Source organism: Cherax quadricarinatus, chromosome 68 (genome assembly GCF_038502225.1).
Source record: "Cherax quadricarinatus isolate ZL_2023a chromosome 68, ASM3850222v1, whole genome shotgun sequence".
Classification (NCBI taxonomy): domain Eukaryota; kingdom Metazoa; phylum Arthropoda; class Malacostraca; order Decapoda; family Parastacidae; genus Cherax; species Cherax quadricarinatus.
In genome coordinates, this window is record NC_091359.1 from 5,537,193 (window position 1) to 5,563,686 (window position 26,494).

General features: G+C 42.1%; 1 protein-coding gene across 2 annotated transcripts in view; it reads right to left on the reverse strand.

Moving 5' to 3' along the window:
* Nucleotides 1-9,735: 9,735 nt before the first annotated feature.
* The window catches only part of LOC128697805 (U3 small nucleolar RNA-associated protein 14 homolog A), a 34,469-nt gene continuing 17,710 nt past the window's right edge, over nucleotides 9,736-26,494 (reverse strand). Inside the window, exons 6-12 of one of the 2 annotated variants that reach the window (XM_053789721.2) lie at nucleotides 25,658-25,856; nucleotides 25,312-25,425; nucleotides 23,982-24,827; nucleotides 23,664-23,812; nucleotides 19,281-19,403; nucleotides 15,812-15,911; nucleotides 9,736-10,162 (exon numbers count right to left, since the gene is read on the reverse strand). In XM_053789721.2, coding sequence (XP_053645696.1) covers nucleotides 9,881-10,162; nucleotides 15,812-15,911; nucleotides 19,281-19,403; nucleotides 23,664-23,812; nucleotides 23,982-24,827; nucleotides 25,312-25,425; nucleotides 25,658-25,856 — 1,813 coding nt within the window. In that variant the 3' untranslated portion in view covers nucleotides 9,736-9,880. The remainder of the gene's footprint in view (nucleotides 10,163-15,811; nucleotides 15,912-19,280; nucleotides 19,404-23,663; nucleotides 23,813-23,981; nucleotides 24,828-25,311; nucleotides 25,426-25,657; nucleotides 25,857-26,494) is intronic. The other variant, XM_053789722.2, reaches the window with a different exon arrangement.

The following is a 26,494-nucleotide window of genomic DNA, read 5'->3' on the forward strand; positions in this document are numbered from 1 at the left end:
GAAGAAAATACCAGGAATCCGTAGGGAAGGGCAACTATGGACTAGAGGGGTTAGAAAAGTCAACGTGTGGTGGCATTGGAAGACGTTCTAGCAGCGAAGGAACGGAGCGTTGCGAAGAATGGAGTTGTGGAGATGGAGGAGAGGGAAGAGAAGGAACAGGAGGTGGATCAGTGTCCATTGAAGGTTTAGTCTCTGCAATATATTCTGAAATGGCTTCAAGTGTTTCTGAATTCAAAGATGTATGGGAGACAATATTGGAGGTAGAAGGTGGAGGGTGAGTAAAGATTGGGATAGTAATGGACTGTACCAAAGTAGAGGGGGACGAAAGAGTGTAGGAGACTGGAGAAGAAGTGTGGGAGGGGACAGAAGAGTCAGAAACCTGGGAGGTGGCAGAAGAGGGAGAAACTTGGGAGGGGATGGGGGTGTAAGGCATAGTACGAGGAGGAGGGTGAACCTCCACACTTGTAATAGAGCCAGAGAGAGGGGAAGAACTAGGCACAGAGACTGGAAAGGTAAAGTGCGGAGGTGGAAGAAGGGAAGGAAGGGGCAAAGAAGATTTGAGCACTGGGGATTTTTTGGACTTCCGAGAAGTAGAGGGGCGATTGGTATAAGGTGTCATACGGGGTCTTGTCGATACCGGGGCTTGTGAGGAAGGAAGCGAAGATGTGAGAACAGACTGAGTTGTAGTCGGGATGTCAGAGCCAAGGACAGCAAAAGGATTAGATGCCGGAGTGGCTATGGGAGGGGTAACATCAGAGGAGGCTGCAGAAAATGGGACCCCAGAAGTGGGGGGACGTTTTGAAACACGAGAATAAGAAACACGGGGTAGTCTCCCTTGGAGGCGGAGATGAGTAACTGCCATAGCATAAGGGAGACCTTCTGCCTCTTTGAGGCAACGGATTTCATGCTCATTCAAGTAGACCTGGCAATGGTGAGAGTACGAAGGGTGAGCCTCATTACAATTAAGGCAAGATGGAGATTGACTGCAAGATGTATTAGAATGGTCGTCAGCACCACAGACTGGGCATTCGGCTATAGATCTGCAATATTTCGCTGGGTGACCAAAACGCCAGCAATTTCTACACTGTTGCGGTGTAGGGATCACCTTTTGAACTTGTAATTGATGTCCCGCGACATAAACAGAGGACGGGAGTTCACTGCTGTCAAAAGTTAATTGAGCCACATTGCAAGGGTAACGTCTCCGCCTGTGGGCAGGAAGGACATAAGTGTCTACTTTGAGGATTGGGAGATCCTGGAGTTCCAGCTGTTCAAGAATGTCATTGCCACATGACTGGAAATTCTGTTGGACTATGGTATGGGGCAGAATGACAGTACCACTACAAGAATTGAGAGAAAGATGTTTTTCAATAGTGATAGGAGTAGTATCGATATGCGAAAGGAGAGAAAGATCATGAACTTGGGTAGCATTGTGGACAGTGACAATGCGCGTACCACTCTGGAGAGCATGAAATGAAATATCTCTACCAACATGGCGCAGGAGCGCTTTGCCAATACCATGGTCAGAAAGGCAGAAGAAGAAGTCGGTCTTAAAGAATTTAGTCCATTGTGTGGTCCGAAACTGAGCGTGGAGAGGAAGTGCATGACGTGTCGGTCTTTTCCGAATAGAATGGGAAGGTAATGAAGGCACACCTCTTCAAGGGGGGCTCCTTGGCGTGGTGAAGAGGCTCTTGGTCTGAGGAATTAGCCCTGTCGGTCTTCTTCCTCAGACCGAACCTAATTACCCCCCATTCTCCCCTCCCCTATCCCATCCTCCCCATCCTCCCCTTTTTTCCATTCCTCCTCCTCCTCCTCACCCCTCCCTTTTGCCCTTCCTCTTTTTAGCCTTCGTGATTTCTCCCACAGGCGCGCTAGTTCCTAGGTAGGGGAAAGGACACCGGGGTCGATCCCATTCCGTTGAGGTTTCTTGGCGGTGGCGTAGTTTGCCGTGGAATCTGGATTGCCTAGGGATGTCCCGATCCCTCTCCGGTATCCCGGAGTAGCTTTGGGTGTCTTTTGGGCGACGGGTGTATCTCTGGAAGCCACCTTTCGGATTCCGGGGGTGGTGGCTGAAGGAGGTATGCTTTGTGGCGGATATCCGGCCGCCCTCTCTTTTGTCCACCGAGGTAGCTCGGCAGATGTGAGGTTGCTATCCCGGATTGCTGGTTTACTGGCATGAAGGGTAGGGTATGGCACGGGTTCCATGCTGCATCTGCGCTACTAGCGGTGTCGAGTCCTCTTGGGCGCGGAGGGAGATTTCCGGCCCTTTCATTCCTCCTGGGAACTATTCCTCCCCGCTCCCCCCTTTTTTTATTCTTTTTTTTGTTTTTATTTTCTTTTCTTCTTTCTTTTTTTTTCTTAAAAACAAAAAGCAAAGGAGTAACCTAACCATGGCAGCCCTAGTCCATGAAACCACTACCCCCGGGCCCCTTCTTGATACCGCACCCCATTCTGACCCTGCCTTGTGTTTAGACCACTCTTCGGACACTCCTGATGCCCCTGTACCTCTTGCTGGTGCTGTTTCCTCACCCGCTTCAGGTACCGGGGCTTCGACTGACTCCTTCGATTTGTCTGAACTCCGCTCTCCTTTGACTATGCTTCCGGCTTCTCCCTCTACGGTACGGCAATTTTCGAATCGCCCACCCATTTCATGCCGGACCAACTCCGGTCCTACTCCTAAACGCCAACGTCAATCTCCTGATGATGCTCCGTCGTTACCTTCCCATTCTACTCGGAAACGACCGACACGTCAAGCACTCCCTCTCCACGCTCAGTTTCGGACCACACAATGGACTAAATTCTTTACTTTAAGACCAACTTCTTCTTCTGCCTACCTTTCTGACCATAGTATTGCCAAAGCGCTCCTGCGTCATGTTGGCAGAGATATTTCATTTCACGCTCTCAAGAGCGGTACGCGCATCGTCACTGTCCAGAATGCTACCCAAGCTCATGATCTTTCTCTCCTTTCGAATATCGATACTACTCCTATCACTATTGAAAAACATCTTTCTCTCAATTCTTGTAGTGGTACTGTCATTCTGCCCCATACCATAGTCCAACAGAATTTCCAGTCATGTGGCAATGACATTTTTGAACAGCTGGAACTCCAGGATCTCCCAATCCTCAAAGTAGACACTTATGTCCTTCCTGCCCGGGGGCGGAGACGTTACCCTTGCAATGTGGCTCGTTTAACTTTTGACAGCCGAGAACTCCCGTCCTCTGTATATGTCGCGGGACATCGGTTACAAGTTCGAAAGGTGATACCTACACCGCAACAATGTAGAAATTGCTGGCGTTTTGGTCACCCAGCGAAATATTGCAGATCTATGGCCGAATGCCCAGTCTGTGGTGCCGACAACCATTCTAATACATCTTGCAGTCAACCTCCATCTTGCCTTAATTGTAATGAAGCTCACCCTTCGTACTCCCGCCGTTGCCAGGTCTACTTAAATGAACGTGAAATCCGTTGCCTCAAAGAGGCAGAAGGTCTCCCTTATGCTATGGCAGTTACTCATCTCCGCCTCCAAGGGAGACTACCCCGTGTTTCTTATTCTCGTGTTTCCAAACGTCCCCCCACTTCTGGGGTCCCATCTTCTGCAGCCTCCTCTGTTGTTACCCCTCCCATAGCCACTACGGCATCTAATCCTTTTGCTGTCCTTGGCTCTGACGTCCCGACTACAACTCAGTCTGTTCTCACATCTTCGCGTCCTTCCTCACAAGCCCCAGTATCGACAAGACCTCGTACGACACCTAATACCAATCGCCCCTCTACTCAGAAGTCCAAAAAATCCACATTGCTCAAATCTTCTTTGCCCCTTCCTTCCCTTCTTCCGCCTCCACACTTTACCTTTCCAGTCTCTGTACCTAGTTCTTCCCCTCTCTCTGGCTCTATTACAAGTGTGGAGATTCACCCTCCTCCTCGTACTATGCCTTCCACCCCCGTCCCCTCCCAAGTTTCTCCCTCTTCTGTCACCTCCCAGGTTTCTGCCTCTTCTGTCCCCCCCCACACTTCATCTCCAGTCCCTTACACTTTTCCCTCCCCCTCTACTTTGGTACAGTCCATTACTGTCCCAATCTTTACTCACCCTCCTCCTCCTATCTCCAATATGGTCTCCCATACATCTTTGAATTCAGAAACACTTGAAGCCATTTCAGAATATATTGCAGAGACTAAACCTTCAATGGACACTGATTCACTTCCTGTTCCTTCTCTTCCCTCTCCTCCATCTTCACAACCCCATTCTTCGCAACGCTCCGTTCCTTCGCTACTTGAACATCTTCCAATGCCACCACACGTTGACTTTTCTAACCCCTCTAGTCCGTAGGTGCCTTTACCTACAGATTCCTGATATTTTCTTCATCGCCAATCATGGCCTATTTACAGTGGAATATCCGCGGCCTCAGGGGTAATCGGGGTGAGCTTCAGATGTTGCTTTCCAGGTTTTCCCCTGTTGGTGCTTGCTTACAAGAACCAAAATTAAACTCGGCTGTTTTCCAACCTATCTCAGGCTATAATTTATTGTATTCTTCGGATCCTTTCTCAGATGGGACCTTTAATGAAAGTGCCCTTCTTCTACGCAATGATATTCCGTACTGTCAACTATTTGTCCATACATCGCTGCATTACACTGCAGCCCGTATCCACTTGAATAAGTGGTTTACAATATGTTCTTTATATCTCTCTCCTTCTCGAGCATTTTCTATCCCAGACTTTGCCTTTCTTGTTTCATCCTTACCACCACCACTTCTGTTACTTGGTGATTTTAATGCCCACCATTTCCTCTGGGGGGGGTCTCATTGTGACTCACGTGGCATTCAGTTGGAGGCTTTTCTTGCCTCTCACCCCCTCCATGTTTTAAATACGGGTACTCCCACCCATTTTGATCCTCGTACTCATACTCTCTCTTGCATCGATCTATCAGTCTGCTCTTCCTCCACTGCACTAGACTTCACCTGGTCTGTTCTACCAGACTTACATGACAGCGATCATTTTCCGATCATTCTTACTTCTCCTTCCTATTCACCACCTTTCCGTAGCCCTCGCTGGCAGTTTGATCGGGCAAATTGGGATCTTTACTCACACCTCACTGCTTTTAGTGAGGTTCCTTCTTCATCCTCCATTGATGAGCTCCTACACATCTTCTCGACGTCAGTTTATACCGCAGCTTCTCATTCTATACCCCAAACCTCAGGCAGGCATTCTCAGAAGTGCGTGCCTTGGTGGTCTCCCGCTTGTGCTCGTGCAGTACGTTTGAAGCGTGCTGCATGGGGCAGGTACCGGTACAATAGAACCGCTGAGAGACTTCTTGATTTTAAGCAGAAGCGTGCGATCGCTCGCCGTGTCATCCGTGAAGCTAAACGCACTTGTTGGCGAGACTATGTTTCCACCATCACCTCTGCTTCTTCTATGAGTGCAGTCTGGAAAAAAGTGAGGAAATTGAGTGGTAAATACTCTCCTGACCCAGCTCCTGTTCTACGGGTCGCTGGTGTTGATGTAGCAAACCCTCTCGACGTTGCCATTGAACTTGGCACACATCTGGTCCGTATTTCCCGAGGGCTCCATCTATGCCCCTCGTTTCTTTCCTCAAAGTCTGCCAGAGAGTTAGTGCCCTTGGACTTTTCTTCTCTCAGAGAAGAACAGTATAATGTGCCTTTTACACTTCAAGAACTGGAGGCAACGCTCTCAGCTTGCCGATCATCGGCAGCTGGGCCTGACGACATTCATATTCGTATGTTACAACATTTACATCGGTCAGCCCTTGTAGTCCTCTTACACCTCTTCAATCTTATTTGGGCACAAGGAGTTCTTCCCCAGCTGTGGAAATCTGCCATTGTTCTTCCTTTCCGCAAACCGGGTACTACTGGACATGATGCCTCCCACTATCGCCCCATCGCTCTTACTAGTGCAGTTTGCAAAGTGATGGAACGTCTCGTAAATCGACGTTTAATGTGGTATTTAGAGACACACAACAGTCTCTCCGCTAGTCAATATGGCTTTCGTAAGGGTCGTTCTACCATAGACCCCTTACTTCGCTTGGATACGTATGTTCGTAATGCCTTTGCGAATAATCACTCAGTTATTGCCATATTTTTTGACCTTGAGAAGGCATATGACACAACTTGGAGGTATAATATTTTGGCCCAGGCCCATTCCTTAGGCCTCCGAGGCAATCTACCATCCTTCCTTAAGAACTTTTTAACTGACAGACATTTCCGTGTTCGAGTCAATAATGTTCTTTCCCCGGACTTCGTCCAAGCTGAAGGTGTCCCTCAGGGATGTGTTCTAAGCACAACACTTTTTCTCCTTGCTATAAATGATTTGGCCTCTGTTCTTCCACCCAATGTTTGGTCATCACTCTATGTTGATGACTTCGCTATTGCTTGTGCAGGCGCTGACTGTCATCTTATTGCAGTTTCTCTCCAGCATGCGGTCGACCGTGTTTCCACTTGGGCCACCACGCATGGGTTTAAATTTTCAAGTACCAAAACTCACCAAATTACTTTCACTAGACGCTCTGTTATCTCCGATCATCCTTTGTACCTCTATGGCTCCCGTATCCCCGAACGTGATACAGTCAGGTTTCTAGGCCTTCTCTTTGACCGTCGGTTATCCTGGAAACCTCACATAACCTCTCTGAAGGCAATTTGTCACAGCCGGCTAAACCTTCTTAAAACCCTTGCTCATCTTTCCTGGGGAGCTGATCGTCGAACTCTGCTTCGCCTACATTCAGCCCTCGTTTTATCGAAACTCGATTATGGTGACCAGATTTATTCCGCGGCCTCTCCTGCTACTCTCTCTAGCCTTAACTCTATCCATCACCAAGGTTTACGTTTGTGCCTTGGTGCTTTTCGCTCTTCCCCTGTTGAGAGCCTCTATGCAGAAGCGAATGTTCCATCCTTGTCTGATCGCCGTGATGCCCATTGCCTTCGCTACTATGTACGCTCTCACGATCTACACAATCCTTCCATTTATAGAATCGTCACCGATATTAGTAGACATTCTTTATTCGTTCGCCGCCCCTGTTTGCTCCGTCCCTTTTCTCTTCGCCTACATTCACTCTTGTCTTCCCTTCAGTTACCACCTTTATATGTTCATGTAGCATCTCACTTTTCCCTACCCCCCTGGGAAGTTCCAGCTGTTCGGGTCTGTTCTTTCTCACTCCCTTGCTCGAAAGCTCAACTGCCTACGGTGGCTTCCCGCTCTCTTTTTCTTGATCACTTCCATTCCCATTCTCATGCCACTGCTGTGTACACAGATGGCTCTAAGTCTTCAGACGGCGTCGGATTCGCAGCAGTGTTTCCGGACAGCGTCGTGCGGGGACATTTACTATCTTCAGCTAGCATTTTTACTGCTGAACTGTATGCCATTCTTGCAGCACTTATTCGTATCGCATCTATGCCTATGTCATCATTTGTAGTAGTCTCAGACTCCCTTAGTGCTCTACAGGCTATACGAAAATTTGATACATCTCATCCCCTAGTTCTCCGTATCCAACTTTGGCTACGCCGTATCTCTACCAAACATAAAGATATTGTTTTTTGTTGGGTCCCTGGTCATGTCGACATACAGGGCAATGAACAGGCAGACACTGCTGCGCGGTCAGCAGTACATGACCTACCAATTTCCTATCGAGGTGTCCCATTTCTTGACTATTTTGCTACAATAGCTACCCACCTTCGCACCCGTTGGCAACAACGTTGGTCAACTCTGCTCGGTAACAAACTTCATTCTATTAAACCGAGCATAGGTTACTGGCCGTCTTCTTGTCATCAGTGCCGAGGTTGGGAGACCACTCTCTCCCGCCTTCGCATTGGCCACACTCGTCTTACTCATGGGTATCTCATGGAAAGGCACCCTGCTCCTCTCTGTGAGCAGTGTCAAGTTCCAGTATCGATTAGCCACATTCTGTTAGACTGCCCTCTCTATCAACGAGCACGCAGAATTTACCTCCAACGTCGTCTTCGTTCTACTACTCTCTCTTTACCTTCCCTTCTTGCTGATGGACCCTCCTTTAATCCTGACTCTCTCATTGACTTCTTGACAACGACTGATTTACTCCACAAACTCTGATGATACTTTTCGCACTCCCCTCAGCCCTTTCTAGTTCAGTCTCTTGCTGCCCTTTACCCTTTCACCATCCACTGCCCCGCTGTTATCCGTAACCTATTACTCATTCATCTCCCTTTTGCCACCTGATGCCCTCGCTTCCTTCCTGCCCTGCAGCGCTGTATAGTCCTTGTGGCTTAGCGCTTCTTTTTGATTATAATAATAATAATGAAGGCACATCATCAGGAGATTGTCGTTGGCGTTTAGGAGTAGGACCGGAGTTGGTCCGTCGTGAAACGGGCTGGCGATTCGAAAATTGCCGTACCGTAGAGGGAGAGGCCGGAAGCATAGTCAAAGGAGAGCGGAGGTCAGACAAATCGAAGGAGTCAGTCGAAGCCCCGGTACCTGAAGTGGGTGAGGAAACAGCACCAGCAAGAGGTACAGGGGCATCAGGAGTGTCCGACGAGTGGTCAAAAAACAAGGCAAGGTCAGAATGGGGTGTGATATCAAGAAGGGGCCCGGGGGTAGTGGGTTCATGGATTGGGTTCTCCATGGTTAATTTACTCCTTCGCTTTATGTTTTTAAGAAAAACAAAAAGAAAGAAGAAAAGAAAAGAAAAATAAGAAAAAGAATAAAAAAAGGGGGGAGTGGGGAGGAATAGTTCCCAGGAGGAATGAAAGGGCCGGAAGTCTCCCTCCGCGCCCAAGAGGACCTCAGCACCGCTAGTAGCGCAGATGCAGCATGGAACCTGTGCCATACCCTCCCCTTCATGCCAGTAAACCAGCAATCTGGGATAGCAACCTCACATCTGCCGAGCTACCTCGGTGGACAAAAGAGAGGGCGGCCGGATATCCGCCACCACCCCCGGAATCCGAAAGGTGGCTTCCAGAGATACATCCATCGCCCGAAAGACACCCAAAGCCACTCTCCGGGATACTGGAGAGGGATTGGGACATCCCCAGGCGATCCAGATTCCACGGCAAACTACGCCATTGCCAAGAACCTCAATGGAATGGGATGGACCCCGGTACCCTTTCCCTTACCTAGGAACTAGCGCGCCTGTGGGAAAAAGGCCAAAGGCCAAAAAGAGGAAGGGCAAAAGGGAGGGGTGGGGAGGAGGAGGAGGAGGAGGAAAGGGAAAAAGGGAGGATGGGATAGGGAAGGGGGGATTGGGGTTAATTAGGTTCGGTCTGAGGAAGGAGACCAACAGGTTTAATTCCTCAGACCAAGAGCCTCTTCACCGCGACAAGGAGCCCCCCCCCGAAGAGGTTTCCTTGCTGAATTGTACCATATTCTAGGACATTTTTTTACCAAATGCATTTACTATTTTATATACTTTATTTTTGTTTTAAATATTACATTTGAAATACTGTACTCTTTAATAATTATAATTTAAAAGTATTGCAGAATTGTCTAGCTTTAGCACTGTTATATTTATTACTGGATACAACAATATCATTTTTGTTTATATTGATGGGGAAGCACTAAATCCTTAAGGATCATACAGTAGTTTAGGAATGGCAGGCAATCAGATTTGACCTATAAAAGGGGTGAGTAGCTCCACTCCCTCTGATTAAGAGCCTTTACCAATGTTAAGGTACCCCACTGAAGGGGTATGCAAAATTTTTACAATGACAATAGAACATAAAATACATGAAGTACAACATTTTAGGTGCTGCTATGCATTATTATACAGTACTGAATTCACAAAATGACAAATCTGTATTAAGTCAAAGTGCTATACATTCAGGGAACCCTAAAAAAAAAAAAAAAAAAATTAACTAAATTGCCCTTTCCTTTTAATAATTTTTCCCTTTGAGTAGCTTCAGCTTCATGTTAATGAGTCTTTGCCCTTTTCCTCTTATTTATGGTCTTCTTTCTTACATTTTTCATATTTTTTTCTTTCTTTTGCTTCTCATAAGTTGGTGGTTCTTGAGCTTTGTATCTCACTAGTTCATCCTCTGTCATTGGCTCGATGATAGTGCCCATCTTAGTAACCACTGGTGGTGTTGTTAATCTCTTATGTACCATCTCGGTCACAAAAATCCTACCTACTGGTGTCCGCACTGAAGCTTCAAAGTCCTTCACACTGGTGAATGGATAAGGCAAGTCGCTCACCTGAAACAATGGCAAAGGTAAGGAAATTATGAAGTAATCAGAAAATCACAAGGGTGACCACAGTAGTCACCATGTCAAATATGAGTCAATACTGTGGCTGGGGATGGGGGAATGCTAACCTCGAACAGTACACGCCCTGAACTTTTGCTCATTCTTAACCTTCGCACATTTGTACTTTCACGTGTTCCTTCTCACAGCGTTGTATGACTGTTATGGGTTTAGTTTGAGTATTATAACAAAAACCCACACTCAGAGGAAACTTTAGATGTTTGGTCCATCCTAAATCATTATCAAGTTAACTGACAATATTGGTTAGGGATAGGTCAAAATGTCTCTAGTTTCCTCTCCAAGTGTGGGTTATTTATGGTTTCAAAAGAGAATACCATATCATTCATAAGTCATTTTGCACTGTATAGAAAGAGGGTGCTTGCATTCAAGGATATTGTGAGAAGTGAGTACATAGGTAACAGGTACAGTTGGTGTAATAAATCAGTCTCAGTTAAAGTTAAATGTTAAGATATATGCCATTCAGTATACACTTATCCCCTGTCGAACACTGGCTGCCTCATAAAACTAAGAACCATTTTTACATGCTTCCGCTGTATAGCCCTTGTGGCTTAGCACTTCTTTTTGATTATAATAAATAATAATTTTACATGCTTCCTGAATGTTTCTCAAATTTAATTTTTTGTTTTTCTTTACCGTGGAAGTAACGGGGTTAAATGTTTCCTCCCCAACAGTCATGCATGTTACACTGCACCTACACTGCCTGGAGCACTCTTTACTCTTTCTCTTGGAATTAACTAAAACAGTACAGCAGAAGGAAAATTTAATTGTACAGTAGATTGTTTTAATGTAGAATATTTAAATAAGTGGTATTATTGTATAGATTATGAATAAAAACAAACTGGATATTTAGGTGCTATATGAAAGTTGAAAGTGACCATAGATAAAAGTGATGAGGGTATGAAATAAGTTAGGTAAAGAAATATTGGATATCACATTGGAGGGAGGGAGTATGGAAGAAGTGAATGTGTTCGGATACTTGGGAGTAGACTTGTCAGCAGATGGGTTTACGAAGGACAAGGTAAACCGTAGAACTGATGAAGGAAAGGTGGGTGGTGCACTGAAGTATCTGTATAGGCAAAGAAGGGAATGTGTGAGAGTATAGTGGTACCAACACTCTTATATGGGTGTTATTATTATAATCAAAAAGAAGCGATAAGCCACAAGGGCTATACAGCATATGGGTGTTAAGCATGGGTTGTGAAAGCTGCAGCGAGGAGGAGGCTGGAGGCAGTGGTGATGTCATGTCTAAGAACAATGTGTGGTGTATATATTATGCAGAAAATTCGTAGTGTGGAAATTAGGTGGTGTGGAGTTACTATAAGTATTATTCAGAGGACTGAGGAGGGGTTGTTGAGGTGGTTTGGTCATTTAGAGAGGATGGAATAAAATAGGATGACTTTGAGGGTATATAAATCTATAGTGGAGGGGTAAGGGTCATCCTAGGAAAGTATGGAGGGAAGGGGTAAGAGGTTTGTGTGTGCTCACCTATTTTAGGTTGCAGGGGTCGAGACATAGCTCCTGGCCTATGTGTTAGTGAATGGAGATGAATGGTTCTTGGGACTTGACAAGCTGTTGGAGTGTGAGTAGGGTAATATTTTGTGAAGGGATTCAGGGAAACCAGTTAGCTAGATTTGAGTCTTGGAGGTGGGTAGTACAATGCCTGCACTTTAAATGAGGGGTTTGGGGTATTTGCTCCTTGGAGTGGCATCTGAACTGTCATACCTGCATGCCTGTGCAAAAACAGTGATTGTGTGTTAATGATGGTGAAAGCTTTTTTCTTTTCACAGTGGGAGACAGCCAGCATGTTGAAAAAGAAAAAATGAAAGTTAAAGGGCAGGAGTATTTAGATACAAAATAGTAAAAGGTTGGGGATGGTGGATTCTGTATTTACAGACCTCTGGAACAAGGCAGTTGTGTATATTGTATAGTAAAATTATCTACAAGTAAAAAAAAAATACGAGATGGTCAGGTATTTTTGAATATACAGTGGAATCTCTGCATCCACTTGCGAGTTTTTCCAGATACGAGCAGTTGCTTGGTCGATTTTATGCTTCCAGATGCAAGCGAAATTTCCAGATATGAGCGGGCCTCAAGGGAAGTTCCTCGGCACTGCTGAGGGGCTCTTGCTATTCATCTAGGGAATTGGATCTCAGTTTTTTGTCAGACTATCTTATTGAAACTTAGATGGAAAGATGCTTCTTAGCGTACACCAAAAATGAAAGAAATCAGACCATAAATAACGGAGTTCACTTCTCAGCCATTAGCTTCCCCTTAGTGGTATATTTTTGTATGGTTTTCATGGTTGTATTCTTGTTTTTGGTCTCATTTGATAGAATAGAAGATATACTACAGAAACAGATATGATTTTGATTGGTGGCCCTATAAACCCCAACAACAACAATGGCTGCTGTCACCACCACTAACCACATGCATGTGTCTTACCTACATTATGTAACAGTTAGGTATCTTTATTTTGAAACGTTTTGCCTACACAGTAGGCTTCTTCAGTCGAGTACAGCAAAGTTGATAGAAGCAGAAGAGACTTGAAGACGATGTAATCAGTCCATATCTTTAAAGATACCTAACTGTTGCATATGTGTCTTACCTACAACCTGTCAGTATTTTATACTATTTTAGTGTTCACTCTGTCAGACACTGCAACACAAGGGTATCTTGGTACAGACTTGGAATCAACTTTAACAACCTCTACTAGTGAGAATGGCTGGATTTGAGAGGGACCTGACCTCTCAACGTCTACATTCTTACCTCTACTAGTGACCTACGTCTCACCTCCTGGCGCTATATAAGGCTCCATCCTATCACTTCCACTCCATATTATTCCAGACTATGGAACAATACTCTTCTCTAGACTGAGGGACTGACCACCTCAAAAACTTCAAGGGTGATGGACTGATTACATCGTCTTCAAGTCTCTTCTGCTTCTATCAACTTTGCTGTACTCGACTGAAGAAGCCTACTGTGTAGGCGAAATGTTTCGAAATAAAGATACCTAACTGTTGCATATGTGTCTTACCTACAACTTGTTGGTATTTTATACCATTTTATTGTTCACATACATAATGACATGTATTTTATTCATTCTAGTGTATGTATCATGTTTCTGTGTTATTAATATTACTTATTATGTCATATTACATGAATTGTGATAGATAATTATGCCATAGAGTTGATATTAGGGAAATTATTGAAGTATTTTCTCATGCCACTGGAACAAATTAATTCCATTTCAATTTAAAAGAACAAACGAGCAAATCCAGATGCGAGCAAGGTCAGGAACGGATTAAACTCTTCAGTAGAGGTTCCACTGTATATTCATTCACAAATTATAAAATTATATATTTAGAAAACTAAAATACAAAGTTTCACTTAAGCCTGCTCACTGATGCTCACGTAGATCTATGTCGGTAGGATCAGTGTTGGTCACGTAGATCACAATTCAAGGCGCCCTCAAATTTACTGTGTGTGATTTTGCTGAAAATCTCAACTCTGATGCAGACTCTGACTTTTGAAATGAAACTAAACCTACTGCCCCCAACTTTGATTTAAATTTTACTCTTGCAATAGCCCTTAACAAAACATCCCTACCCCTCCTGGCTCACTCTTAACCTTTGCACATTTCTACTTTCACACATCCCTCCCTGAAGTGCTGTAATAACCCTTATGGGTTTAGTGCTGAATATGATTATAATATACTAATAAAACATTTGCAGGGAGTCTCAAATTTTGGCCCAGACATGAAATAATGGGTATGTGTGTGTATATATATAAAAAAAATAATGCCGTATGCAGTGTATACCAGGAACAGCTAACCTCTGACCTGTTTGGATTCACTGGTGACTTGGGGTTTTCAGTATTATTAGTTGTTTCTTGGTGTCAATAGACAAACTGGAAGATATACTAGTGAAAAAGAGGAGATTCTTGGTCAGTTTCAGCCTGGAAGCGGCATGAAAAGGGCCTCAAAATGACATAAATGGTAAATTTTTGGCAAGTGTCCTGGGAAAAGTTGGTGCCCCCCTTTCCTCCCTGGTCTGTTTTATGTTTTTCTCTAGGTCTGCCTCAATTATTGGGAAGGTCTAAATCATGAACAATGAGTCTAGGTTATGGCTTATTAGCCAAGAAATGGGGAAAAATGTCAGTTTTTTGAGTGACAAACTCAAAACAGAGGGAATGAATAAAGTGCCTGAGATGGCTACATTGTTTCAAGCTCACTGATGTCTTGGCTAGAACTTTGGTGATTATAAAATCTATGCTGAGATCTATATTTTGGAGACTTTTCAAAAAATATTGTCAGCTATCTTACTTCAATTGACCCTTTGACTGTCTTAAGCCCAAATCCTGAGGTGTTTCCTGGTGTCGCAAAATCTTGGAGAGAAAAAAAAAAAAAAAAAATTATGAAATGATAGAGAATATTTTCCTGATGGTAATGACACCAAAAGTATGAAATTTGATGGAAAACTTGCGGAATTATGCTCTTGTGAAGTTAGCGACCTCGGTGATATTTACAAATCTGTAATTTCACTCACTTTCAGCCCTATTTTCGGCTAATTTCATTGTTCCAGTCGACCAAACTCATAACTATTTCTTTAGAACTCCATTTGTTCTATCGACTGAGTACAAGAAACTGCCTATTTACCAATTTCAACTACCCAATAAAGTGGTCAGAAATTGGCAATTTTGCCAATTTCACACAAATTAAAAAATATGCCAATTTCAAAATAGGGTCCAGAATGAACAATGCAGACATTCCTGGCTCTAAAAAAACATTTTCTTTGTTCATCAGTGATGTCTCCAGGCCCTCTGATATTACTCTTGCTTTCTATTTTGAATTTTTATTCAAACAAAAAATAGAAGATTTACCATTATGCAGACCACTGCAATATTGTAACAATTGTATAAATAATGTCAACCCATTCATGACTGCATATCTGAATGGCTAGTTGGACATTTATTGGACAATGACATCATTTGTTTACTCTTGAACATTAGCAAAAATCAAACATTTCCCCTAATTTGAGCTCCATTTCAAGGTCCTTTTCATAGAAAAACCAATCAAAATCACCTCTATTTCTATAATATGTTTTCCATTCTATCAAATGTGACTACGAAAACGAGAATATAACCATAAAAACTATATGAAAATACACCTCAAAGTTGGCGTTTTAATTGAAAAACATGGTAAGTCTTTTTTTTCTCGTGCACTGTATGCTGCAGGATTTTTTCTATATGGTGCACACTGACCACATAGACCCATTCTCTCACATCTGGGCCTACCAGCTTTCTCCTGCTTGATTTGAAGCCGCTAGAATTTTTGAGTATGTATACGTTAAACACATTGGCTCGTAAGACGTATATATATGACTGAAACAGTCAAAGGGTTAAAGAAATTTGCCTAAAAGTACAGTAGCTACTAAAACCAAGAAAAAAATACAATACAAATGACAGATTCCTTGAAAGCATGTTTAAATTGCAGATACACGTATAGTATGTAGAACAGAGTACCAACTGTGTAAGGAAAACCTAGCATATCTGATAAGTGCTAAGTCTGAACAAACGACTTACCATTGCCTTCCTCAGGTTATCGTGAACATCAGCCTGCTCATTGTATATGACATTACCAATACTAGAATCTTTACGGGGAGGTCCTCGTGGGGCAGGAATTCTGAAACATACGAACCCAAGCTGTACTCCTGAGGACATCATCCTTCAATTTATCAATTAGTCTCTTCTTGATTCCACTTGACATTTCTGACTTCAACTCTTCAATCATACTATTCATTGTAAATTAATTACTATTAACAACTGCTTGTACAGCATATACAAAATATTTTAATGCTCTCAAATATCAATATATTCATGGGGAAACACTTGATTTTTAGGGGTCAAGCAATGCCTGAGGAATGAGATATAATATAATAAAGAACAAAAGTCACGATACTGTGGCTGGAACAATTTGACCAAAATTTACACTTCAGAGAGGAATGTTAGGATGATGTTTCAGTCCATCCTGGACCACTGTCAAATCAGCTGAGAGAGAAAGAGGCAAGGAAGGCTAGAAGACAAAATGGAGGATTGCAAGAATAGTAGTAGTAGTAGTGCTAGTGGTGGTTGTCGGCAGCAGCAATAAGAATAATTATAATAATGGTAAATCAAGTGGTAAAAGTAACTATGGAGAAAATAGCAGTTGTGAAAGAATTTGTAATATTAATATAAGTGGTAATGTAGAAGAAAATGGAGGGCTAGTAGCCCACTCCCACTGCCAAAAAATCCTAGGGACAGAGTCCACCAAGGCAGAAGACAGGCAAGGCAAAGAAAAAAATAATGCAGAAGATAAATGAAGTGGAAGGAGGCAACAGGTGTTCTGAAGTCTAGAGAATCTGACAAGGCAATGGGAAAGGCAAGTGTCTACAGAAAGGCAAGAGGGTAAAAGAAGGAACCTATAGAAAAAATCATGGGATGAAGAGGAATACTATTTTTGTAGATTTTACGAAGACCATAAAAGATAAGGTAGAGAGGGACAGATAGCACAGAAACACTGAATAAGATCAAAGTCAGAATGACAGATATTAGAGCCAAGTTTCAGGTTAATAGTTCTGTTGATGTGATCAAGAGTGACAAGTGAAGGGAGTGCAGGTGTGAGAGTCAGAGAGGAGGGATTTGACTTTTCCAAGGTAATCCTCATGATTAAGGATAACCACTGAACTGCCTTTGTCAGACGTAAAGATGATACAGTGGAACCTCAAAAATCGAACTTAATCCATTCCAGGAGCTAGTTCTAAATTCGAAAACTCTGAAATTTGAAGCAATATTTTTTTTTTTTTTTTTATTATCACACCGGCCGATTCCCACCAAGGCAGGGTGGCCCGAAAAAGAAAAACTTTCACCATCATTCACTCCATCACTGTCTTGCCAGAAGGGTGCTTTAACTACAGTTTTTAAACTGCAACATTAACACCCCTCCTTCAGAGTGCAACTGTACTTCCCATCTCCAGGACTCAAGTAATCCCTTCATAAATGTTACTTTGCTCACACTCCAACAGCACGTCAAGTATTAAAAACCATTTGTCTCCATTCACTCCTATCAAACACGCTCACGCATGCCTGCTGGAAGTCCACAGGCCGACCCCTACCCCGCCTTCCTTCCACTACAGACTGATACACTCTTGAAGTCATTCTGTTTCGCTCCATTCTCTCTACATGTCCGAACCACCTCAACAACTCTTCCTCAGCCCTCTGGACAACAGTTTTGGTAATCCCGCACCTTCCTAACTTCCAAACTACGAATTCTCTGCATTATATTCACACCACACATTGCCCTCAGACATGACATCTCCACTGCCTCCAGCCTTCTCCTCGCTGCAACATTCATCACCCACGCTTCACACCCATATAAGAGCGTTGGTAAAACTATACTCTCATACATTCCCCTCTTTGCCTCCAAGGACAAAGTTCTTTGTCTCCACTTTCCCATATGAAATAATGGAAATACAATTAATCCGTTCCAGAAACCCAAAAATATTTACATAAAAAATACATTTTATAGAGATTAATTGCAGTTTTACATACAACAAATACTATAGTTTTTAATTATGTATAGTAATACATATTTTTTTACTTACCTTTATTGAAGATTGGTGATGGCATCTGGAAGATAGGGAGGAGGAGAGAGGGAGTTGGGGTTAGTGTTTGGAAGGAGAATCCCCCTCCATTAGGACTTCAGGCAAAGCCCTCTCTGCGGTTACTTCCCTTCTCTGTCTTTTAATGCCACTAGGACCAGCTTGAGAGTCACTGGACCCCTGTCTCGCAAAATAACTGTCCACAGACCTCTGTTTCTGGCGCCTCTTTAACATTTCCCTAAAATGGGACATGGTTCTGTCACTGAACTTGTTGCAAAGATGGCTTGTTTCAGCTTGCTCAGGGTGGTACTTCTGCACAAACATTTGGACATCATTCCACTTGGCACAAATCTCCTTAATCTTTGAAGAAGGCACCTCATCCACTCCCTATATTAACACCTTTCGCAACATCAGCTTCCTTGATTTGTTCTTTCTTTGACAGGATAGAACCGATGGTCGACTTGTTTTTCCATACATCCTGGCAAGCTCAACAAGTCTCACACCACTCTCATACTTCTGTATTATTTCCTTCTTCACATCTATGGTGTTTCTCACTTTCTTTACCACAGGGGTACCACTAGCAAGTTTCTTTGGGCCCATGGCAGCTTATTTCACAGTCCCACAAGCACTAAACACAACGAAATAATCGTAAAATGTGTGAATGAGAGTGCAGGTTAGTGTTCACTCAAGCATAAACAAAGCTAGACTGCTCACGGCGCCTGCGCGGGGACGCGGACAGAGCAGGCGACAGACAGGTCCTGTACCCGGCGGTCCGAAAATAGGGGCGCGTTTGATAACAGGGACACAGTTTGGCCGAAAATATGGTCCTATTTTCGAAACATTCAATATGTGATACGTTCGATTTTTGAGGTTCCACTGTACTAGTATTGGATCTAAGAGAGGTAAGGATGTTGATAGCAATGAAGAAAGTGGTGATTCTTAGGAAAAATCTATCAAGAGCAGGAATAAATGCACCATGAATAGTAGACATGTCAGGGATACTCTGAGAGTTAGACAAGCTAAACTAGATCAATGCCAGCACATGGGGGTGAAATGGCACAGATCAAGCTGCTAGGAAAATATGACAAAGGAAAGATTAGTAACAGTGAGGAAGAATTTGAACCAGGGACTGTTAGAGATGAGCCAGTATAGTTTGTTCTGGCCTTCCCTGCCTCTTACTCTCAGTTGTGATTTGATAGTCATCCAGGACTGACCAAAATGTCATCCAAACACTCCTTTCTAAAGTGCAGGTTTTTGGTGAAGAGATAATAAAGTTTGATACAAGAAAGGGGAAGGCAGTTGCCAATTCTTTTGAATTAAGAGCTCTTCATCAACATCAAGGCACTTCCCTTGAAGGCATTGTACTCTCAAGTAATCTAGTTACATGATACAAGGTTTCATTCATGCTCACTGACCTGAATTTCCTGATCTTTCTTTTGGACATCTTTATGTTGGGTCCAGTCCAGTCTCCCCAGCCAGGAAGAGCAAGACTCACGACCTTGGGCTTGTCTCTCTCTCTGGCAGCAGCTTTCTCGTAACTGTTGGTGTAAAACTATTTCACTCCAAAAAATTATAGCATATTCAAACACCTTTATTTTATTACCCCCTCCAATGTTTAACTCCTTTTTAACTTGCTTACTCTTATCTTTGTTCTTTTCACTGTATTAAAATTGAAATTACAGGAAATCCCCAACATATGAAGACATTGGGGACCTCCTGAATTGTGCATAATATTCATAATAAAAGAAGTCTTCAACTTATGAACACATTGGGCACCGTCTGTATTGTGTATGATGATGATATACACAATACAGAAGATTCTCAACATGTTTGTAAATCAAGGACTTACTGTACTGCAATTTTAATTACTGCCTTACTTTTATTAGCATTTGTTGTCCAATGCCTTTTTTTTTTTCCCCAACAAGTCAGCCGTCTCCCACCGAGGCAGGTTGACCCAAAAAGAAAGAAAATCCCCAAAAAAGAAAATACTTTTATCATCATTCAACACTTTTACCTCACTCATACATAATCACTGTTCTTGCAGAGGCACCCAGATACAACAGTTTAGAAGCATATATAAAGATACTGTATACAGTGGTCCCCCGCTTTTCGTAGTTCCTGGCAATCGTAAAATTCGCCAATCATAGAGGTATTTTCGTATAAACATGGACTCGCTTTTCATAGGTTGACTCACGAGTCGTAGTTCGTCCGGGACGCGTACCCACGGCGTGAGCCAGGGCGGCAGCCAGTCTGGCATTGTTTACCAGTGAGCGAAGGTCCCCTCATGTGCTCCAGTGAAATATTTCATAATATTCCATTTATTTTAGTGCTTGAAAGTACTAAATAAGCTACCATGGCTCCAAAGAAAGCTCCTAGTGCCAAGCCTGTGGTAAAGAAGGTGAAAAATACGACTGAATTTAAGAAAACCATCATTGAACAATATGAAAGTGGTACAAGTGTGGCCGAACTGTCCTGGATGTATAAGAAACCCTACACAACCTTATGTTCCATAGTGGCCAAGAAAAATGAAATAAAGGATGCTGTTGTTGCAAAGGGAGTAACTATGCTGACAAAAATGAGATCACCAGTACTGGAAGAGGTTGAGAAGTTATTATTGGTGTAGATAAATGAGAAACAATTAGCAGGAGATACTCTTATGACTTCATTTATTTGTGAAAAGGCTAGGCAGTTGCATGAAGATTTGGTAAAGAAATTGCCTGCAAATAGTGGTGAAGTGAGTGAATTTAAGGCCAGCAAAGGCTGGTTTGAGAGATTTAAGAACCGTACTGGCATACACAGTGTGGTAAGGCATGGTGAGGCTGCCAGTTCGGACCACAAGGCGGCTGAAAAATATGTGCATGAATTCCAGGAGTACATAGAGGCTGAAGGACTGAAACCTGAACAAGTGTTCAGTTGTGACGAAACAGGCCTCTTTTGGAAGAAAATACCAAAGAGGACCTTCATTACACAAGAGGAAAAGTCAATGCCAGGACACAAGCCTATGAAAGACAGGCTGATGCTAATGTTCTGTGCTAATAATAGTGGGGATTTCAAAGTGAAGCCATTACTAGTGTACCATTCTGAAAATCCCAGAGTGTTCAGGAAAAACAATGTTATGAAGAGTAAATTGTGTGTGTTTTGGAAATCTAATAGTAAGGCATGGGTCACGAGGGAAATTTTCGTCGAGTGGTTCAATGAAGTGTTTGGCCCTAGTGTGAAGGAGTATCTCCTGGAAAAGAAATTGGATCTCAAGTGCCTGCTAGTAATGGACAATGCACCTGCTCATCCTCCAAACTTGGATGACCTAATTTTCGAGGAGTTTGGGTTCATCACAGTAAAGTTCTTGCCCCCGAATACCACTCCTGTCCTCCAACCCATGGACCAGCAGGTTATTGCAAACTTTAAAAATCTCTACACAAAAGCAGTGTTTCACAGGTGCTTGACTGTGACCACAGACACTCACTTGACCCTAAGGGAATTTTGGAGAGAACACTTCAGCATCCTCCACTGCATAACCCTTATAGGTATGGCTAGGGAGGGAGTGACTACCAGGACTTTGAACTCTGCCTGGAGAAAATTGTGGCCAGATTGTGTCGACAAGAGGGATTTTGAAGAATTTGGGATTGACCCTAATGAGCCTATGTCTGTTGTAAAATCAATTGTGGCACTGGGGAGTTCCATGGGGTTGGATGTGAGTTTGGAGGATGTGGAAGAATTGGTGGAAGACCACAATGAAGAGCTCACCACTGAGGAGCTGCAAGAGCTTCAGCAGGAAGAGCAACACATCGCAGCTCAGAATCTTGCTGCAGAGGAGGAGGAAGAGAGATGGAAGAAGGTGCCTTCTTCAGAAATTAAAGAGATTTTTACTATGTGGGGTAAGATGGAAAGCTTTATGGAGAAACATCACCCTAACAAGGTTGTTGCAAGCCAGGTTGGCAACATGAACAGTGACAAAGTCTTGGGCCATTTTAGGGAAGTGTTAAAGAGACGCCAGAAACAGAGCTCTCTCCACAGTCATTTTGTGAGACAGGACTCCAGTGACTCTCAAGGTGGTCCTAGTGGCATTAAGAAACAGAGAAGAGAAGCAACCCCAGAAAGCAAATGGTACCTGAGGTGTTGATGGAAGGGGATTCCCCTTCCAAACTATAAACAATCCACTCTCTCTCCTCCTCCAGTCTCCCATACACTAAGAAGACTCTCCAATAAAGGTAAGTGTTATGCTGTTAATGTTTCATTCATCATTTCCCATTGTATTGTTTATGTACTACATGCATATTTCATGTTAAAAATTTTTTTGCTTTAATACTTCTGGGTGTCAGGAACGGATTAATTGTATTTACATTATTTCTTATGGGGGAAATTGATTCTTAAATCGTAAATTTCATTTATAGTAACGGCTCCAGGAACGGATTAATTACGAACAACGAGGGACCACTGTATAACATATCCCTCCAAACTGCCAATATCCCAAACCCCTCCTTTAAAGTGCAGGCATTATACTTTCCATTTCCAGTACTCAAGTCCAGCTATATAAAAATAACCGGTTTCCCTGAATTTTTTTTTTTTTTTCCAACAAGTCGGCCGTCTCCCACCGAGGCAGGGTGACCCAAAAAAGAAAGAAAATCCCCAAAAAGAAAATACTTTCATCATCATTCAACACTTTCACCACATTCACACATTATCACTGTTTTTGCAGAGGTGTTCAGAATACAACAGTTTAGAAGCATATACGTATAAAGATACACAACATATCCCTCCAAACTGCCAATATCCCAAACCCCTCCTTTAAAGTGCAGTCATTGTACTTCCCACTAAATATTACCCTGCTCACACTCTAACAGCTCGTCAGGTTCCAAAAACCATTCGTCTTCATTCACTCATATCTAACATGCTCATGCACGCTTGCTGGAAGTCCAGGCCCCTCACCCACAAAACCTCCTTTACCCACTCCCTCAAACCTTTTCGAGGATGACCCCTACCCCGCCTTCCTTTCCCTACAGATTTATACACTCTCTATATCATTCTACTTTGACCCATTCTCTAAATAACCAAACCACCTCAACAACCCTTCTTCAGCCCTCTCATACTTTTATTATTGCCACACCTTCTCCTAATTTCCACACTGAATTTTCTGCATAATATTTACACCACACACTGCCCTTAGACAGGACATCTCCACTGCCTCCAACCGCCCCCCCCGTTGCAGCATTTACCACCCAAGCTTCACACCCATATAAAAGAGTTGGTACCACTATACTTTTATACATTCCCTTCTTTGCCTCCATAGATAACATTTTTGTATACCCAATACCTTGTTACCTCTACCAAATCCTCAGGAAGTTTTGCATAAAGAAATTCATTAATTTTATTTTCCATAATCTGAGAGATGATTTTTCAGGACATTTTAGAAATATGGTATATGATGGAAGAATTCCACATCTTCCAAGCAGAAATGACAAAATACTTGCAGTTTATCCTTCTATAATACAGTACTGCATAACCCACAGCCTACATATTATTATATTCGCTGGGAAGCACTAAACTTGTAAGGGTTCTATAGCACCTGAGAAATGGGAAGTTCAATACTTGAATCAAGTTTTATGCAAGGAAAGAGTAGCACCAATTCCTTGCACTAAGAGCCCTTCAGTATTAAACCATTCATGTGTAAAGCTTTAGTAGATATACAGCTGTGGTACAATGCATAATTACACAAATACCATTAAATATTGAAATTCATGTACAATATTAATTAAACAATTTGAAACTAGCATCTACATTACAAAGTGTGGAAAGCTCACCTAAATTCCTCAATGAGATAATCATCAGCAAATGCTTCACGAATAATATTCTCAGCATCCTCATCTTCATCATTTTCATCATCATCCAACCCTTCCCCACTTCGTCCCACATTGTCTGGCATGGCTGTGGCCAACTTCCTAGTTGGTACCTAAATGATTTAATCAATGAACATGCATAAACATTTAACCATGTGCTATTTGTATATTTTACCAAATGGGAAAAAATATATAAAGAAAGTGAGTGGGATGAGTATAAAATGAAATATGGCAAGCATAAAATTCTGTATTTTATCAGATGATTAATTTCTCATAACATACCTGGAGAAACTTTGTTGGATCTACTTCCACTTTCTTACTTTTACTTGAATTAGTCTCGTTGGTCATGTTCCCTGACCCTGTTATTGCATTTCCTTTCTTCAGGATGTCAGTAGCTTGTTTAATCTTATCAGTACTTTTTTCTTGTATGGAGTCCATGTCTTCTAATGTTCTGACTCTTTTCAAGCTTTCATCAATGTTGTCTTTATCATTCTTACTTGAAAAATCAAACTCTTCTATAGTGACGGATTCAACTTTAGTCACACATTTGGCCTTCTTTCTTCTCTTTACCTTTGTCCAGGCTTTACCACTCTCTATGCCTATACCAAGTTTTTCAAGCTTTCTCTTTACCTTTTTCTTAATCCCTATTTCTGCTTCATCAAACATCTCATCAATACTAATTAATTCATTGCTTTTATTTTCTTCGTTCTCTTTTTCTGAAGCAATTTTATTTTTATTTTCTTCACTGATGGAAGTCTTGTTTCCATCCTTGTTTACTTTTCTAGATACATCCAATTCAACTATTTGTTTTCCCACATAACCATTAGTTTCCTCTTCCTCATCATTGTTATCTTCTGATGCTGTTTCTTCTTCTGTTTTTTCTTTCTCTTGCTCCTCCTCATCAATTTCTTCTGCATCTATTACCTTATCCTCTTCCTCCTTTTTAGCCATCTCCTCCTGAATTTTTTTCTCTACCAGTTTTCGGCTATTTACTTCTTCCCAAAACTTTTTAAACTGGGTAAAACTTTCATCTTCACTTTGGGGAATTTGAGATGTAGCTTTGTTGAGATTATTAGTCCATGGGTTCATAGGGTCATATGTTCCTTCCTCCATAGCTTTTTCTCTTTCCTGAAAAAAAGTAAAACCAGGTGTATTGAAACCAGGTGCAGAGAATATTTGATGATCTGCTACAAATCTGAAAAAAATGTACTGAGGACACAATAGTAATTTTTCAAGGCCCTATTTTAAGCAATACTGATTATTTGTTAATAATAATCACTAAAAAAAAAGTCACTAAATCTTTTCACTACATAATAAATCACAAATAGTATTTTGAACTGAACCTCAAGGGGCATGGGTACGGAAAACTATGTTGAAAAAGTCACTAAGTGAAAAAAATCCACTTGCTGTAACTTTTTTGATTATCATGGCCTAGGTACAGATATATCCTGTCAGGGACAAGAAACCCTGTAGTTTGTCAAGGTCCATTTAACCATGAATGAAAATGTGTTCACATGACCACACTCAAAGGGCCAGTGGTGGTAGTAAAGACTACCAATTTTGCTGAAAGTTTCCTGCTTCACTGTAATGTTACAAGTTAATCCTAATTTACCTTTAATGCTGCTTCTATTTCATTTGAATCCTCATCTTCGTCCTCAGCACGAGTGCCAACTTTTGTTATTAACTCACGGTGCATCCGCTGGTTTTCCTTCAAAGCAGCCATTGCCTAAAGAAAAAACAGGATCATCAACACATAAATTTATTGCCAATGTCATGAGGAAAAAAATGAACATCTTTGGTCATGGTAAAAAAATTATTATAGGGTACAAAAAATCAAAATAGTTGAACAATAAATAAAACAATGTAAAAAAAGTCTGCTCTAAAATTATTTATACACTAATAGTATCATAAGAAATTAATACGTATACTATAATATCACAAAATCTTATAATTCTCACATTTTCATCTTTATTAGCACGAAAGCCCTGGAGATGTGCCCATTTGGATGTCTTGTGACGAAGGCTCATCCTTTCCTCCACTCGAGCCCGTTCAAGCTCTTCCAGCTTCTCTAGAGCTGCCTCTGGGTCTGTCTTCTGAAGCTGCTCAAGTTCCAGCTTTTGCTTCCTTAGCCTTTCACGTCTCAGTAAACGATGATGTCTTAAAAACGTGAAAATTTAAGAAACGTAAATTATTTTATAAACAAGTTTTATATAGTTTTTGAAGTAACAGAATTCCCTTTCTAAAAGATGTCTAGTGATAATCTCTAGGGCAAAGGGATTTCAAGGTTATCATTGTTGTTAGGTAAGACACATATGTAACAGTTAGGTATCTTTATTTCGAAACGTTTTTCCTACACAGTAGGCTTCTTCAGTCGAGTACAGAAAAGTTGACAGAAGCATTAGATACTTGAAGACGATGTAATCAGTCCATCACCCTTGAAGTTTTGAGGTGGTCAGTCCCTCAGTCTAGAGAAGAGTATTGTTCCATTTGCCTACTGTGTAGGCAAAACGTTTCGAAATAAAGATACCTAACTGTTGCATATGTGTCTTACCTAACAACCTATTGGTATTTTATACCATTTGAATGTTCACAAGGTTATCATTGCCAGGATATACTACACAAGAATATACATGACTGAAAGAAACAAAATTATACATTCATTCATATGACTGAGACATCCACACAGCCCCAAACCAATTTGAACCTTGCACTAAGCATGATACACCAGCTTTGAAAATTTAAAGCCAATCAAAAGAAGGGGTTTCTAGTTATTGTACAGAGAACAAATCCAAATA